Consider the following 18,927-nt stretch of genomic DNA (forward strand, 5'->3'; position numbering starts at 1 on the left):
CTAAGAAAGTATAAAATAGAACAGTTTACTTGCATCTAAAAGAATATCAGAGTAAAAAAAGTGCAACTTACATCTCCATTTGGTCATGAGAACATCGATATCCATAAGAGAGGTAAGAAGCTGAAAGGGAACCTGAAAACGAGGCTCCTCTCTTGGAAAATGAAAGAGGAGATAGTAAGATCTCTTATAGTGTGCTTTATTTTTCAAAGTATCACTTCAGCAATGCAAAACACTCGATGTACGTTTTTCCTAAATTGGTATTGAAATACCAGTAGATATTCTAACAAATACTTCTGACATGTAAGTCTCAATCTGTCCTTTTTCCTTCATTGGAAAAATAATCTAAAACTTTCTAGGACACTTTGTATAACAGCCTGAACAGGGCATTTGCTAGTTTTGGCCCGAGGAGCAACACCTGTTGAGACAGTGGAACCCCCATCCTTGATGGTATTCAAAACTCAACAGGATGCAGTCCTGTGCAGCCTGATTTGACTTTCAGGTTGGATCTACTATATGGCCCTGGGTTTTAGTGTCGGGTTGGACCAGATGACTTTTCAAGGTCCATTCCAACCTAAATGAGCCTATGCTGTTGTACTTAACCTTCACCTCTCCTGTTGCCCGTAAGCACTGAAGACAAATCTTCTAACATTACCTGTAGAAGTAGATCATCAGGGCACCCTTCAGTGCTTTGTAAGACAGTCTTCTTTCTCCTGTAAAATACAAGCATCTTTAGTTTGATGCTGATTCTCCTGCAAATATAATGTTATCGTGATTATTCTATATGTGTCGAATACAAAAAATGTCAACCCAAAGCATATATGAATATACTGTACCTTTACTAAGCAGGTGTTCATGCCGTTTTTCATCAAATAGTGAAAGTAATACATCTTTCTGTTTTTGGAATTCAGATAAGAAGTCTTCTTTTTCTTCTGATTCTGGTTTGGCCTTTCATATTTAAAGCAAACGGAGTTTTTAGAATTCAGTAGGGAAAATTACGCTCTTTAGTGAGCCTTAATATAACTTCTATTTTTACTATAAACACCCATCAAGTTTACACTTTAAATGTATGAACTGTATTTTCAAAGAAGATAGACAAGTCACTGAGTCACTGTCCTTTAAAAAAAACAATTGCCACAAAATGTGCAATTAATAAGCTGTCAAAACAATCCAGATGAATGAATGTGCAAACAAACTGGCAGTTTATCAATTTTCTTTAGGTCTAGAGGCCTTGGAATACCTAATCTTAATTTCTTTTAGGCCTAATTATTTTAGTTCTTCATTTTCAAGGCAAAAGACACCTTTGCACAGCTATGGGTTAGAAAATTGTATATAGAAAGGGTGTGTAAATTAGAAAGGTGTAAACATATTCCCAAGAACTTAATGAATTCTTATGTTATGGTGTTTTTCCATTAAAAATGTACTTATACCTACTTTACAGTATCTCGGTATTTTCTCATGCTTATTTGCCAGTGTAATTCAAATGATCACATAGCAGCAAAGTGCCATATACTGTTAAATAAAAATAGCCACTTTATAGTGACACTCTATACTCACAGGTCATGGACCCAAACTTTGTGGAGTTTTACTCTGAACTGCAAATACAAGCACTCAAGGTGACATGGTTTAAGTAAAATGAACTTCAGACCTTCCATTGATACTTTCCCTTTTCTTTTGCAATCATTTCATGTATTAGATACTGTAAGAGTTCTTAGATGTCAAATTATAAATGTATTCAGATATCCAGGAAAAGTTTGTAATTTTCCTGTTTCTTGCAAACACAGGCTGCTGAAGATTAAGTAAAATGAGTGAGAAACCATGACTGGGCCAAAATGCCAGTCAAAAATATGTGATTTTCCAGCTGTCTTTCCTTATAATTGGATCAACAGAACACTACTAACCTGCACTATGGCAAATTCCTCTTCTAAACCTTTTAAAACATTCACTTCAAATTGTCCCCAGAAATCAAATCCTTCTGCCTCGAGTCCTGGAGTTCTTTCCAGCCATGCCTTTAACAGTAATAATAATGTGTTCAAGTATTAATAATGCAAATACATTACCCTAAAATTACAACATAAACCAGAACAACTGTAGCAGGATAATATAATAACCTGTACATAAGTGCTAATCACTGGAATAAGCATGTCTACATGGAAGATTTATACCTGTACAATGATGCCATGCAAACACACCCACAGGTTCCAAATTAAAAGATGACTGTTGGAAGACAAAAGCTGTCTTGTTAAAATCAATTCCCTTGTAGACACAGCAATACAATCTTATTCCACATATTTATGATAAACATAAAGATAAATCTCAGAAGGAAGATGTAGAACCATCTGCTAATACAACCATTTTTTATCAGGTCAGGCTGAATGCTGATCACACCATCTGCCATTAACTTACACCAAAATATGCAATAATACAAGACAAATTTATGTAGCAGTTAGCAAAGCCTCCTCTTTGATTTCCGTTTAATAATGGGAAATAACATAGTAGAAAAAAGACAAGGAATCTTTATGGTCAAACTCCCTTTAGAGATAATTTAATTTAGCTACCCTTATCTAATAGCATGAAGTCTTAATGAAGAAAAGTTGCATGGGTTTCTTATATATTCAGGTGTCAGTAGATGAATGGAATGATTCCATATAACTCCATATCATTCCAATAAGAGAATAATTTTGTCACATAGAGGCAGATATCTTTACTGAGGTTTATATTGCATTATTCTTTAGCAAGTTAAGTTTGCGTGTGAAAAGGAAAAGAAAGTTAAAGAAATCACCATGTTTGAGTGATTCATAACTTTGAGACAACACCATTAAATCAAGGTAAGTGAGAAAGAAACACTTGTTTAAACATCTTTTCTCCTTTCCATTTTGGATTGGCATTTTTCACGTTCTGTTTTTTAGCCTCTTTACTACACCTCACTAACAGTGAAAGTATTTTTAAAGTTTTCTTCTGAAAAGGGTTTGTGGTCATGAAAAACGCAAACAAACCAGTACATTTATAGTCTTGGACAACTCAAATTTCTGCAATGCCATTTACTAGTTTAGCAGTTTTTTCAGACAGAAGTTGTGAAAAAATCAGTTGGCTTACTAATGACCAACTCTCATACTAAATTTGATAAGCATCCAAAATGTGATTCATTGGGAAGCTGCCAGCATGTTTGCTTCTATCCAGGGAGAAGAATTTGTCACTGATACCAATGAAGGACATTCTTGGAGAACAGGGGAAAACATTTAAGCAAGTTCTCAGACAGACTTTCTTACCTCCACAAGTTGCAGAAGTGTTGGTTCTTGCTCTGATTTAAGCAGTAGTTCATAATCCTGTCCCTTGAAGTTATCACGATAATGCCTTCTGTTATAGGGGACTCTCAGGCTTTGGGGAACACCAATCTTGTTCTCTAGCAAGCGAAACTGCAGGCTCTGAAAACCTGAGGCTGGGCTTAGGTAGTCTCTTTGGGAATAGAAGAGGAAAACATACAAAAATGTGGGATATTATTTTACAATAATGGGGTTCTCTGGTTCTCACCTAAAGAATGAATGACATATTTCACATTTGAATAATATCAAATATGTGGCCAAACATTTATGGTATGCTTCCAATTAAGAAAAAAAAATGGTATTTTAGTGCAACTATAACATATGTATAATATGTTCTAATTAGAAAATTATATACACAGACATATACTCACTTATGTTTATATTGTGTTTTAAAGTTGCAGCTGTGTGTGTGTGTGTACACATGTTGTAAAAGAGAAAACATCAGTGAATATAATTTTCTTTCCACATACCATAAGCAGCTTCACCCCAAATAGGTATCAGGGAAATTTCCACATCACTCAAGTGCCAGTAAATGGCCTTTAAGTAGGCTTGTTATACTTCAGAATAATTGTTATGTATGAAATAAATAAAAATCTACTAATTTTTTTTCGGAACATAATTCTGAAGGATTCATTAATAGGACTCTTTCTGGTTTAAATTGTGTGACCACTTTAGAAGAACCGATATATAAAAGTAATCTGAAATCCCACATCGCTAGATAATCATAATGCACTTAGAATTGCAAATATAAGATTTGGAAAAAACAAGTAATTGATCTGATTTTATATTTTCTTATCATATTACATACAGTATGTCACTGAAAATCAGAAGAAAGAACTCCTCAAAAGAAATGATTAACCCATGTATTTCCCTTGCTGTAGAAGACAGATATTTCAAACTTCCACAGGAAGCCAAATTGTAGTTTCACATGCTTTTTAGTTAGGGACCATTAAAAAACAGACGGAAAATGGTACTAAAGCAATGCAGAAGTGGGTGGGATGCTGGACAGCACTATGTTCATGAGCCAGACGGGTCAGGGACGCAAGCAGAACGGAAGCAGAAAAGCAGATGGTGGATTGTGGATGAAGCTGTCATGCATGGCAGTGGAAGGAGCTAGTTGTGGTGAGGGAAGCAAGAGGAAATGCCAAGTGAGAAATGAGACAAACCAATTGATCCCAAATAAAGCCTGAGCAGAAGGCAGATGAGCTACCAACCAGCTGGTGCAACAATATTTTGGGCAGCTACTGGAGAGCAGAAATTCTAGGGTAGAAATAAGAGAGCAACGTTTCCTTCAGCCACTTGAAGCCTCCAGCAGTGCATGCCCACATTGGGAAGCAATGAAACACTGTCCCAAGCAAGACAGTTTAAATGTCTGTTTGATAATACATAGAGAGTGCATTTCTGTCACCCAAACTCTTTTATGACTTGTGACTTATGAACTTGACTCTTTTATGACATGACTGCAACTGTGCAGTGGTAAGTTTCTAGTAAAGTGTTAACAGAACCAAGAGCTATTTCTACTGTTTCTGCTATTCTTTATTTTTATCTGAAGACATTTATCAGCAGCACACATAATCACCAACAGTTAACTTGTACTTCATTACAGGGTATGCTGGACTAGTATTCAAGCTCAGGTTCTTAGTTGACTCTTGTACTGTAATATTACGGCTACTTCTCAGACATGTTCTCACCTTGCTGAACAATCCAGATACTGAAAGCTGCCAGGGCACATTAAAGACCTTGCTTAACTTCACAGCCTACTCTAAGGATGAGAATTACTAGCTCATGGATTACTGTGGAGCAATAGTAAGTATTTACCTGAAATCAAAGAAGTCCAATGCGGTCATAGTTTCCAAAACGGAGAACTGTTCCACAAGTAATTTCAGAATCATTGAAATTCTGTTCATTCGAGTGATAACCTTCAGCATGTTTCTCTCATCTCTTACCTTAACAAAAAATAAAGACTGTAAGCAGAGAGAGAATGGTGTTCTCTTTAACTTCTACCAATTTATTTCAGGTCTTTCCACTGTTGTGTATCACTATAGTCCTTCAAGTTTCAAGTCCATTCCACGTGAAATCCATAGCAGCAGAATCTTATATTGAATATAAAGCCCTGTTTTTAACTGAAAACTGAAAGTATGATTTTCAAAGATCAACAGCTTTTTTTCTCTCAATGATGACACATTGCAACTTGGACAATGTTTTTTTTTCTTTCATGTATTTTGACCAAAATAAAAGTCACTGCAAGAAATTAAATTCTAGACCAAAATCATTTCTAGAATAAACATTTATAATTATTACAATATGATCTTAATGACATAAATTACAACATGATAATTATATTATGTTTTCTATTATAATCATTCCTATAATCTATACTGTGAAAGAACAAGCCATAAGGCAAGTGCAGAAAGTACTTAAAGTTGAGAAGCAGAACAATCTGAGATATATCAGGACAGAACATCTGAACAGATGCTTGTCAAAGACTTGCACTAGCAAGCAGAAGAAAACAGAAAAGACAGTGTCTAGTGGGAAATAGAAAATATGAAATGGAAAACAAGGGAACTCTCTTAAGGATAAGTTGAATGCTTTGCCTCCAGAGAAATCTGCTAAAATTCCTATTAACTTTAATGGGATCAAGTTTACCTCTAAGACCAGGGCACACAACAAGGAAATATCAAACTACAAAAATGAAAAATGAAAACCATTTCCTTAATCATCCTGCTGTGTTCTCAACTTTAACATTGACATTTCAGATTCTGATTATAAGGTAGCTTTCATTTATCACAAAAATAAATAATGAGAAATGATTCTATTAAGAGCTGATTATGGTCAGTTATATTTTGATACAATTTTCAACTAAAAAGCCAACAAAATTATGACTGCAGAGGACAAGAAAGATCATTCTCATTGAGCGTTATAAGGAAAAGGCTACTTCTTTCTGAAAGAAGGTCTGATCTACTTCTAGATTTTCTTCATATACAGGTACTTGGGTTGTTATTCAAGGTATTCAAGGCATTTCTCAAAATAAATGTAGTCAGCCTTTTTCTGTGAGTACAATACTCAGTGAGGAGTCTTCCTTTGTTATCTAGTTATGAGGTGTGTTTAATGTTGGATAAATGTTTAGAGCTTTAAAAATATTCCTTTTATATTTTAAGAAATTCTCAGGCAATTGTACATTGTGATTTTGATTATTGCCCTTCTGTTGGATTTAATACAATTCAACTATCAAAAACAGTTTTGCTTTCATATAGTATTTATTGGATAGAAGAAAATGGTATGTAGACCTCAAAAACTTGAAGAAATACGGAAGTGACATTTCAATGTTAAGATACCTGTTAGCTCTGTTTTCAGTTTTGCCTCTGAGCATGGCTTTTCTGCGGTATAATATACCCGAGTTAGCTCCTGCAATTACCCACTATTAGCAGGAAAGTATGAGAGAATTTTAGCCAATGAAACTGGTCTTGGAGAGTGATCTATGTAAAAGGCAGACATCAGGAGGACATAGGATTTTACAGATCAAACATCTGTACATACTATCAAGATACAAGAGCCACACAGCAAGATTTCTTTCCTTTTTTTTTCTTTCTTTTTTTTGGGTGGGGGTGGAGGTGTGAGATGGAGGGGGTGTGCGCTGTTTTTATATACAAATACAGCACATGTTGATTTAGAAAATACAATATATATCAGTCTGGGAAGAAAGAGACAAGAGAAATAGGGGACTGGATTTTCCCAAAATGAATATTTGCTCTTGACTTACATGGCCATTTTGAAAGATCACCCGAACAGAATCCAATTCCCACAGAATCTGCTTAAACCAAAGTTCATAAGCTACAACAAGAAAGTTATTGTTAGCATTATCTTCAACATTACTGTGTTTTTTTCTTGATAGCATTGATGAAGTAAAATTCTCAGATTTTGATGTTAAATGAATAGCCTATGTTTACAATGCCACTGTATAAAAAAGCACTGATACACAAATGTATTGCCTGTTCAAGTATGCTGTCTGTTACCAAAACTATTACGTGAAACTATCTAGCATCCAGAATGTAAACAGATTTTTAAGGCATGTTTTTCATGTCAGTTATTAGATGTACTGAATGCAGATTACAAAAGAGGTTAAGAGAAAATCCAGCTCCAATACTTCATTAAAAGCATTATGGCGTTCCCCTCTGCTTACAACATTCCCCAGAGCTGCTTACAACCTTAATGCCATCTAAATATCTCCCATCAACAGGAAAATATTATCAGACCAGTGTCTGCAAGCAGTTAGGGGTGCACCTAACCATTGTGCTGGCTTCTAGAGAGCCTCATGATGGTTAAAAAGTTGGATTGAAGTTTCAGAGAAAGCACAAGCCAACACACAAACCTTGCCTACGATAATCTGCATAGCAGCCTGTTACTCAAGCCAAGAATGAATTTCTCCACCTTAATTTCTCTAGAAAAAGAACCGTTGAACTCTTGGTTTTCCAAATCCAAATTTTATATTTATGGCTTCATAAGCATAGAGTGGATTAATGCCTTACAAAAGATACAGGGATACAACAAATGCAGATAAAAAGACAGTGATTGTAGTGACTATGTCTAAAGTGAAAACAAATTATGCATAGAGTGTTTCAGCATTAAATTACTCCCTGTGGCAAGAATGTCAGAAAACATCACTTTAGTCCTCCCAACCACTTACCTTGATGTGTCACAATGAAAAGATGCTCGTCATGGATTTTGTTTCCTTTCTTTTCACTCTGAAGCTCTTGAGCATTCAGTATTTTGTTCAGCTTAAAAATGAAAATAAGGCTATTTGTAAAGTTCTCAATTCTGCTATTAGACACAGTGTACTGTAGTCCCACTGTGTAGAGCTAATATTTAAGAAAAAATATTTTAATATTTAAAAAAAATATTCCAGGTTATATGAGAAGTTAGACGAAGCGGTCTCAGGCATTATTTTTTAATTAAAAAAAAAAAATCTTGCCTGAAATTAACATTTTGGTACTTCAAGTAGTAAGGTTTGGAAACTATCTTAAGGGTTTTTAATTATTAAAAAAAAAAAAGAGAGAGAGAAAACCAAATATCCAGTGCGTTCTCCAGATCTTATATCGATACTGTCATGTTCAGTGCAACAGAAGTCCTATAGTAAGATTCTGTGTAATCACATAATAGCATAACCATGCAAGAGCTCTGATTTGAGGCTGTACTAGTTACTTCAGTTCTGGTGTTACTGATTTTTTACTCAGTCAAACTCGCAATCTCACTTGCTTTAAAAGAAATCTTTACAAGATTCTGTATCATACATCAACAAATTAATCTTTTGGGCATTCACTTCAGTTCTTGCTGTCACCAAAAAAAAAAAAGAAAATGTCTGAATTATATTATTACTTATGCCATTTTATTTTTGCATATTTCTTGATTACTTCTAGTGATTTTTGTTTGTTTGTTTGTTTGATTGATTGATTGTTTTCTGTATCACACCCCAGATTACTGCAATGTATTTTTCCAGCCAAATAGTCTGGGCTTTCATGCCATAATCTGGGGAAGTTACACATGGCCTGCTGACATGCAGAGAAACTGCCAACTGGCAATTGTCAGGCCAGAGAAAGCCTTCTGTGGTGCACCACGTCACAGCTGAGGTTTGGCAGTACAAACAATTTCCCTAACAACCCCCTCAAATACCCAGCTTCCCTGCAATTTGAGAAGCCATCCCACAGTCTGCCTGCAACCATCTCAGCTGATTCTGGTGCTGCGAGTACACCTGGGGAGCTCAGGCAGAGAAAGGACACTTTGAGACCTGCCTCGGTGACTGCCTGACTGCTGTCAGTGTATAACAGGGAGAATTGTCAATCACGAGTCCTGACTCAAGCCTTCAGAGCAACTGGTGCAGTAAAAATCAAATCCTTGTACTTACTTGTAGGTAGTCTCCATAGATAAGTCCACCTTTGCTGGCTTTATTCATCCCTTCTTGTGATTTGTCTTCTTTTTCATCTTCCAAAGATAGCTTGCTAAAATTAAATCTAAGAAGAAAAGTAAGCAAATAAACTATTTAATTAGGCATCTATGACTATGCCTGCCTTTTTATTGAGATGCAACTAAAATTCAAACAATGCCTTGTTTTGAGCAAAATGAACCACTAAAGAAGTCTTGTGAGAAAAACAGCGCACCAAGCATGCATCTTGCCGCGGTAACAACTGGTAGCATTAAATGTAGTTCATCAAATAATCCATGCTCTGAAAAGTCCTCGCACAACATCTTCTCCCTTAGCAAGAAGTGCAGCAGTCTATTTGCTGATAACCCCTCTGAACTTTAATATAAAGTTATATATTTTAAAGCAAAATAGAGAGAAGATGGACTCACAGGTATTTGCTCCCTGCAAAGGGGCACCCACTCATAGTTCCAATGTCCAAACTCGCTGAGCAGCGCTCTGGGGAATATGCTCCGTTAGTTTGCCCAAATCCGCTGCAGCCACCTTATATATAACCTCACCTCACTGCATAGGCCAACCCCCGAATTCTCCTCCTTAGCCCTCAGCCCATCCCTGCTATTCCATAATTACAGCAACTACCTTGGCACAAAGGTCAGTAAGTTCATGTGGGTTTGGCTCTCCCTTTTTTTTCTTTTTTTTAAATTATTTTTTCAATCAAAAGAAGAATGACTGGGATACCTGCTTTGTCCCATATCACACAACATTTGTGCTTTTTCCTTCAAGGTTTCGACCAGTTGCTGTTTGGGGACTCAGGCTGGTGTCAGGAGTTAGTCAATGAGATGCTTGTGTGTGAATAAAAGCAATATTCAATATATAAATCGGGAATTGTTTAAGTAGGTTTGTAACCTGCAACCCCTTGTATCAAAACATCATGATACTTTGAACCTTAAAAAAGTGAAACATACGGAAAAGGAAAGGAAAGGGGAGGGGATGGGAAAGAGAACATATCTCTAAGGCAGACTGAACAAAGTTTGTTAAAGGCTTTCAAGTAATACACTTATTTTCAAAATGTGCACACAGATTAAGTAAAACAAGTAAAAATAGCCATATACAACTCCTGTTATTTTTTCAGTGGTTTAATTCATGACAATTTCTTGATTTTATTTCCTCCTGCGGATGTTTCACTCTCATTTGTTGACAAATGTTACTCAATTCTGGTAAATCATCAGCCGAACACACTATGAAGTAACGTGTAACTAGTGTGCACTTCTGTGCCTGCCAGCCTGTTCCCAAAAAAAAAAAAAAAGTTAATCCACTCTCTGCAAGACCTGCACTGGGCAGCGGTGCCTGTGTGCTGGCTTCAGCTGTTCCAGTCACTCAGAGCAGTGGCATCACCAAAAAAAAACATGTAAAAAAAAAAAGTTACATGTGATGTGGCACGTGGGTGATGGGATGTATACCCTGCTAAGTCAGACACTGTAAGTCAGGCTATACAAATATTAGTTTAGAACTGTATTCTCATACAGCTGGGCCACAAGGAAAGTGGGACACCACGGAGGTGCCCCCATCAGGAAGGTCAAGGTGTTCTTCCTTCCTGATGTAAAAGCTGATAGAGTAAAATAATCCTCACCACACACATCTATCTGTACATCTGCTCTGGATGCAGGCAAGTAGAGATGAAGGTGAAGACTGTGTATACATCGGAAATTCAGCACCGAAAAATGTGCTGTTCCCATGAAACAGCATTATTACGAACATCATAATATAACCTGCCCCCTTTGCAGATCTCAAAGGCATGGGCAAGGAAGGCTTAGGTTGTCATTTCTGTATACCTTTAGCTGAAACATCCAGCCTGAACCTCCACAGTGAAATCAAACTTATCTTCTCAAGGCACATGCAAAGAAAGAGTGTGAACGTAGTAAAAAAAAAAAAAAAACAAAGAAACAAAAAACAACAAGGATAGATGAAAAATATTGGACCCTTAATTTCAAAGAAGTTACTGTCTGTTTTCTTGTGCAGCTTTAGTTTCTACTGTGGAGCCCAGAGAATAATAAACTACCAGAGCAATGCTCTGACTTGCAACCTTTACATTGCCTGCCCTGTAGGGGAAGGACTTTGAAGTCTCAGAGCCCTTTTAAACTCTGTGCTTAACAAAACATTAACTCCCTATTTGGGAAGTAATGCTACCCTTAATTACTTCAGGGTTACTAATCTCCCTCGAAATCTAGCTGAGGATACTGTCTGAATCAAGAGCTATACAAACTCCCATTCTGATTCAGCAGCAGACAAGTTTCAGTCAGTGAAACAAATCCGCCAGACTGCCACAATTTAGGAAGTACCTCCAGTATTTCCAACATGTCCAGACTCTGTTTGAGGCCCTCACAACTGATTGGTCCCGTCACTCATTCATCTTACTGGCTGCCTTAATGTGAGCTCAGCAAGGCCTCACAAGGGTGTAATGATAAACAGAGAAGAAAAAAGAAAAAAAAAAAGCCTGACTTGTACTACCTGATTATGAAATTTTCCACTGGCAATACGGACAACAGCACAGACTGAAAGAGCCCTAAGGCTTGGCTCAGCTCTGAGTCTTCAACTCTGGCTTGGCTGCAGACACCCTTACAACTGATGGGGAAGTAAATGTCTCTTTGTGCATCTGCCATGCTGCTCAAACTTGGGGCTCACCGTAGGGACCTAATTCTTCTTTGAGTGGCCTTTATGCTCTGATTCTTTGCCATCACTTTTTTCTAGTATAATCCTTCATAAAGGTATCTTGATGGAAAAAGCTCCTCCATGTGAATAGATATGAAGCAAAACATAACCCTGATTTTAACTGATGGTATTACCTTTTTCTCAAAATGCTCCATCTTTTCCCTGCTGAACACTCAGAGCCATGTAAAAGCAGATGTAACCATGCACACAACTTGCTGTTCATGCCACGGATGACTGAGCAAGTCTATGAGAGCCAGAAGCATGCGCATGCCCTTGAGCTTTTCTTTCTCTCTCTCTCTCTCTCCGTTTCCTTGCTTACTTATTTTTATAGCATGATAGTCAGACAGAAAAGCTTCTGTTCATCCCAGAAACATATCACAGGACTCTAACCTTCAGCAGGGAGAATGTTCTGTTTTGTGATTGGGCTGAACACAAGACAAACAATTAAACACAGCAGAAAAAAAAAATCGCTGATTCCAGGAACTGCACTTTGTGGCCTTCAAGCTGTCCTGGTCTTAATGACCAAGCACGGAAATCATTAAAACCCTTTCTTAACCCACCCTCATCCCCTGTTTGCCTCCCCATCCCCAGCTGTAGACATGGGGTGGATGGACTAGTTTGGGTTGTCTCACCTGCAACAAGGTTGCAGAGAGGAGACAAACTGAGCTCACTGGGACTGAAAGAAGGGAATTGTAAGGGCAAAAAAGGAGCTTCCCTCCAGCCTGGCCAATGGCAGGTTTGGTGCAAGTCAGAGGCATCCTGTGCCTTATTTTGTAGATACAGATGGAGCCGAGAGTCCACTTGTTCTTACTGCGTAGGGCTCTATGTCCAAACCATTAGCTTGATGAGGAGAGGCAAGTATGAATGACTGCCTGCCTGTGTAATGTCATGAACCCAGCAAGAGCCCTCTCTCCTATGAACTTAGAAGTGCTGCCTTCACCTAAACAGAATCTAAAGTTACCCTACATAAAAGTGATGATGGAGAAAAAAATGCACGTACAAATAGTTTGGACAGTGTTACCCATTCTCCTGCTCATAGTCTCAATCTGATTTCAAAATCATCATGGATCAATTTGTTTTTCTGAAGTTCATTAACTTGAACAAAGAGCTTGGAGACCTTCCTGCAATAAACAAGTGACGCTTGAAGCTTCCCAACACTGTTATCCTAGAAACACAAACTAGGAGTTATCCAGCACAAATAGTTTCTACCTACATAACAATGGCTGTAGTGGGTTGGATACAAGATCCAAATAGGTCACGCCACGCTTAAGAGTTTCTACTAGAAAGTAGAAAATTTCTTGGGAAGAGCTATTAGAAAAATCAATCAATCAAACAAACAACAAAAAGCACGCTTACAGTGAAATAACTTCTCCATCTAACTTCTGAATCCTGATAGTTGAGGACTGCCTGAGATACATCTGTCCCTGCCATTTAATAACCCTCCTGTGAATCCACAGCCTGCCACAACTTCCATAACCGACGTTCATATCACATGAAAGAGTGTTTCCCTGTGCTTGTTTCAAACTTCCTGCCAAGTAATCAAGTAATTTTAATTACCACGTGGTATTAAGTCATGGCTTATGAGCTTGCTAGAAATAACTGCTTTATAGTCCCAGTCCCCCTTATCTGCAATTGCTCAAATTCTGTTTCTAAGCTGAAGCACTTAAAAGGAAAAATATCTTACTGATGTTCAGATGGGAGCATTGCTAGGTCCACAAAATAAGAGCAATGAAAGAGTTGGTCTCTTGGACAACAAAACTGCAAATGTAATAGTGAAATGCCAAAAGCAAGCAGGATGGCAACTACTGGTAGGCTTTTGGTTGAGAAGGTAACTGAAATTGTTATACATTACTTAATGTCTGGAACAGAAATGCTGTCTCAAAAAGGCTTTACAAAACTTTAAGTATGTGTTGTTTTCTCTCTGTTTTGTTTTTTTTTAATAAGTTGGCAATTACATTGGTCAAACTGCATTTGACAGTTAATTTTTTTTACCATAAAGCTCAGTCCAGCACACTACATTTGTGTATCCTTGTTTGACTTCCTTCTAGTGCCTACTGCACAGCTGAAGCACCTAGTAGCCTACGCCAGAACCTCACTGTGCTAGCTGCTATACAACCACTGAACGAAACCTACATCCCCAGTCAATTTAATAATAAACATATAATGAGAGAGACATGAGTAAAGACACAAGAAGGGAAGATGAGGAGGAGATAATAGGTTTGGCACCAAAACATGTTCCCCTCTCAATTGAGCATTTTGTGATTTCCAAAACTGGCATTGGTATTTAAGCAACATTTGAAATTTGCAGTCTGGTTTAAGAAAAATAAAATTCAGTGACTCAAGGCTTAAACAAACTAGCTTAAAGTTGATGCAAGATTAATAATCCAATCAGACATTTGTATCTGGGGGAGGAACAGAGCTCAAGGTCTTGCAAACTACAAACAAAGCGAAGAGATAGTGCTGCAAGAATTTATTTATTTTTTTTTTAATATTGTATTTGTTCTACTTAAACACAAAGAACCATGTCGTCACTTCTCAACATACCTTTAACTTCCGTTTACGTTTCACATGTCCCAGCACAATCCCTACACACTCCTCAGTGCCTATCATTTACATCCCTGCAGAATTTCTTTCACATCACACAGTCAGAAGTGCCGACATCAAATATCCTGCCCCAAACTGTGATTAAAAGGGTACTTTGCTTAGATTACCACCGGTTCCCCCAACACCTCTATTTTCTTAATATAGAGCTCTGACAGTGATTCTGCTTTCACTTGCTGTCTTCTAGTTGTTCTCGGACGCTGTCTGAAGTGCCTGCTCTCACAATTGTCCCAGAAGAACATTTTATCTTCCTCATATTCCAACTGACAACTAACTTCCAAATCACAGAGGAAGATGTTCTTTCTCTCTTAATACCAAACCTTTCTCCTTTCATTTGAGAAATGCATCAATATCAACCAAAGCTATAAATTTATGAAAAACAACAAAGCTTGAACACAGATAAGAACACGTAGGCTGCCACTGAGTTTTCCCAAGGCTAATCTATCCTCTTTTAATGCCTCACAATCACACATTACAAGTTTCAATTTTTTCCTACAGGAAAACTGTTATTTTTCTCTCCTAAAGACATGAATCTTGGCTACTAGTTAGGTACAGAAAAGTCAAAATCTAGAGCCGTAAGCTGCTGCCATGCCGTGCCTCCACGTGGCTCAGTCTGTGCTGCTGTTTATTCCATGGTAGAGCTGCCTAGTAAGAGCAAAGGGCTGCTTCAGGACAAACTCCAGTAACAATTTGCTAATCTGATGCTATTCAGTATTATCATAAATGTCCTGGATGATGGAATAGCTTGTACACTTTTTAAATTGACAAATGAGAACAGCCTGGAACGTATAATAGCATGTTGGCAGATGGGGGCTAGAAATCAAAGTGATCTTAATGCACTGAAATAAACAATGTGGAGTTTCAGTGAAGCAAAGAGCAGTACTTTTGAACTTCAGCAGTGATAACCGAACCAGCAAATAAGATTTTTTTAATTTTTTTTTAAGAAATGAGCTGGATACTCCAGATAGTCAAAAATAATATATTAAGCAACAAAAGTCAAAGCTGTTGGAAAGAGTGAATTTCATACTGGAAATTTTACATGGAAGCTTTCCACGTGGCATGGAAAGCTTCTTTTTCTTCCAGCATCAGAAGGGATGTCTGTTGTACTATGTCCTCGGCACCACTCTTCTAGAAAGATGAAGACTACTTGGAAAGAGCTCAGAAGAAAATGGCAAGAAAAATGAGCATTTGGCATAGAAAATATGGCCCATTAAGAGAGATGACAAATTTTACTATAGCCAAGAGAAGATTGTGGGGATAAATACTTTTCCTTCAAAGGGAAGAGTAATAAACAGTCCCTCATATACAGAGGGACAAGAGAAGGAGTAACCAGTTTATTTTATGGCCAAATAAGAGGGATCAAAATAAACAAACAAATAGAGAAATAGAGAAATTTCTACTGTCTGTAGAGCACTAAAAAACACAAATGAGAGCTTATAATTTCTTCTCGCATAGCTGATTCTGCATTGATGGATAGAGATAGGCCCAATGAGTCTTTCAAGTCTCTTCGAGCCCTCTTTCTTGCAGCCGACCCCCCATTGCTGAATCCACTGGCATACCTACTTGCATTTACAGTTAGCTACCATTTTGCACGTCCCAGCATTTGCCATCAAATCACACTGACACTGTATTATAAAAGTCCAAATGGTGGTCAATTCCTTTTCTTCTTCTCCATTATTCTTTTTTACTAATATTTTCTGTACAAAATGAGTATGAGTATTTTCAGCCCTCCGTATAACTAAATGCCTTACTTATTCTGTCTTAAAAGGAAATAATATTTGAGCAACTTCTTGAAAGAAGGGGGGCGGGAGGGGGAGGAGAGAGAGAGGGGATGTGGAGACACGCAGAGAAAGACAGAGATTCTGTCCAGAGACAGAAAAGAGATCCTGGAAAAACATTTTTAAAAGCATTATTGTCCATAAAGCAGTCACAGAGCTTCATACAATGAGACAGAAGTTGAAAGGAAACATTTTGACATTTTATGAAAAAAGTCCAATAAAATCTAAATGCGCTGAACATGTATGTCTGTGTGTACATATGTATGCATGTACTTTCTCTCAGCAGCCCGTAACTATTTCTACAAGATATTTTCTGGCAACTAGGCCATAAAAGCAGAACTTTGTCTGAAACACCTCATCTATTTGTCTCAACAAATAGCTATGTAGTTACGCTGGCTGCAGCATCTTTTTAAAGTTGGAACCACAAGAAAGGAATTGAAAAGCACTGACGACGACTGACTTCTAAACACATTGGAAACACAAAATTTACAATATACGTGAATATAGAAAATTGAGATCACCTCTGTCATCGCCTGGTTTTCCTAACCTTTACTGCATTAAGAATTAGGGACTGTGTGGTTTAGGTAACCAGATACACACCACAAGGAGTGAATGGACAAATCTGTGACCAATTTATGACATGAAAGCTACTTCTAGAAGCCATCTGGAAAGTTGAACAAATACAAGATGGTTGATCTTCGCCCCCTGCTGTTTGCATAAGAATTAATGTAAAACAACCATAAAAGAAAGAACATTTGAAAATTCAATTTCTTTTGTAAAACAACCAAAGAACATAACCCATGTTCATCTAATATATCCCGAATACAGACTCTTTGTAATATATGTTTAAGATAGTAAGATGAAGCATATTTGCTGTGTAAAGAGCAACTTACAGTTTGTACCTCTTAAATCCTATGCACATAGCAGTATAAAAGACCAATATAATTTTGTTTTAAGAACTCAAGCAAATTTTACGTGAGGTAGAAGCGTTGTCTGGGTACTGTGAATTAGAGTGTTTTGCATTAATAGGAATCAGTGGATCTGCAAATAACTGCTCAGCAGTACATTAGGTGTGGTTGAGTTATGTATAGATGTTGAAAAACGGTTCACTGTTAAGTACTTTACTGCTCGAGTGAATGCAAGTGCTGCTCAAAGCTTGCCCTGGCAGAGAGCCTCGTCTGTGAGGCAAGAGTAACAAAAGGAAGAGGGATTTCCAAGAAGCCGGGTACAGAAATCTGCTTGCCACACTGGAATGACTAAATGGAGCTCAGTGCTTCATCTTGCAGCTCATCGCTTGACCAACACGGCCAGAAAGCAGTCAGCGAACAACCGGCCAGTGAGGTACCAAGGGGCTGAGCTAGTGCACCTAGAAACCCAAGGACACTGTGGGCATTAACTTTAGGAGCTTTACTAAGAGAAAAATGAGAGATGAAGCAGTCCCAAAATCTCCACCCCCTGCAAATCAGAGAGGGACTGTGACAGTTTTTTAGATCTTCCTAGATGATTCATCAAGTACATCCCAGGTCTGAGCTTTTGAGTGCTTTCTATTGCCTTTAATTAGATGCTCAGTTCTTTACTTGAAACGAATTTCAAACAAGCTGATACCACACATCCACCAGTTTCTTTTTTTTTCTTTTTTCTTTTTTTTTTTTTTTTCCATAAGGAGTTAATGGAATGATTGACTCTCCATGTATTTTCTTCCTCACCCTCAGAGTTAGTTCTCAGGAATAACAGCCCATTTCTTGCTAAAGCCCACACGAACGTGAAATCTGGAGGTGGTTATGAGGACAGTTATTCAAAGCAAGGGTGAACTCCATCCTACAGCTGGTGGGAACCCACTGGCAGACATTCATCGCCCTCCAGGGAAAGGTTTCCTTACCTACTTAAAGATAATTTATTCAGTTCTGAACAGCACAGTACTTTAGTGAAGATGACCGATCTTTCTGAAATAAAAGGAAAAATTATGAAAAAATAATTTGCACGCTGATGCAACAGGACAGAAGTCTGCACTTCTATTATTATTGGTATAATAAGTACTTAAACATCTGATCCTGTCATAAAACTAATCTTCTCTTGTACTTTGCAGACCAAGTTATTTAAAGGCAAAACATAGCAACCCCGGCAGGTAAATTGCCCAGTGCTATGTGTCATCAAGTATCACCTCCCATTTAGTTTTCTATAAAAGCCATTAGCTAGCAATGATCACAGTGATAAACCAGCTTACTGTATCCTTTCTTTCCTTACTGAAATAAGCAGAGCCTCATGGACCAACTGGGGAGATTCACTCAATTGGATGCTAAAGGTATGTAACTTAGACATATTAGAGTGCCTTACCAAAAGTGTTGCATTTCGGTAGTTTTTTTCAGGGTCGACAAACAGAATGAGAAAAGTTCTCTCTCTTCTGTTGTAACCTTGTCCAAAAATAGCAGTAATGTACATTTTTCAAGATATAAAGAAGAAGGGAGAGATGAAAAAGAGCTTGCAGAGATAATGTTACACTTAGGACACGAGGGAAACTCTCTAGTTATTGGTCCTGCATTTAGAATAAAACTAACAGAGCTTTAACTAGGCAATGACTTTTCTGAGTGATGCCATACTTTAATGA

The 18,927-nt window shown here is 37.6% G+C and overlaps 1 protein-coding gene across 5 annotated transcripts in view; it reads right to left on the reverse strand.

The window, feature by feature from the left end:
• TDO2 (tryptophan 2,3-dioxygenase) overlaps positions 1-18,927 on the reverse strand; it is a 43,740-nt gene that overhangs the window by 2,672 nt on the left and 22,141 nt on the right. For 4 of the 5 annotated variants that reach the window (XM_080589695.1, XM_080589696.1, XM_080589697.1 and 1 more), the window contains 9 exons: positions 9,220-9,325; positions 8,005-8,095; positions 7,081-7,151; positions 5,139-5,266; positions 3,267-3,453; positions 1,899-2,006; positions 834-945; positions 653-710; positions 72-151 (listed from right to left, as the gene is read on the reverse strand). In XM_080589695.1, the coding sequence (XP_080445821.1) occupies positions 72-151; positions 653-710; positions 834-945; positions 1,899-2,006; positions 3,267-3,453; positions 5,139-5,266; positions 7,081-7,151; positions 8,005-8,095; positions 9,220-9,267 (883 nt within the window). In that variant the 5' untranslated portion in view covers positions 9,268-9,325. Of the gene's footprint in view, positions 1-71; positions 152-652; positions 711-833; positions 946-1,898; positions 2,007-3,266; positions 3,454-5,138; positions 5,267-7,080; positions 7,152-8,004; positions 8,096-9,219; positions 9,326-9,665; positions 9,796-18,927 lie in introns of those variants that run through there. The other variant, XM_080589694.1, reaches the window with a different exon arrangement.

The sequence above is a fragment of the Anser brachyrhynchus genome, assembly GCF_964034855.1.
Source record: "Anser brachyrhynchus genome assembly, chromosome: 4".
Lineage (NCBI taxonomy): Eukaryota > Metazoa > Chordata > Aves > Anseriformes > Anatidae > Anser > Anser brachyrhynchus.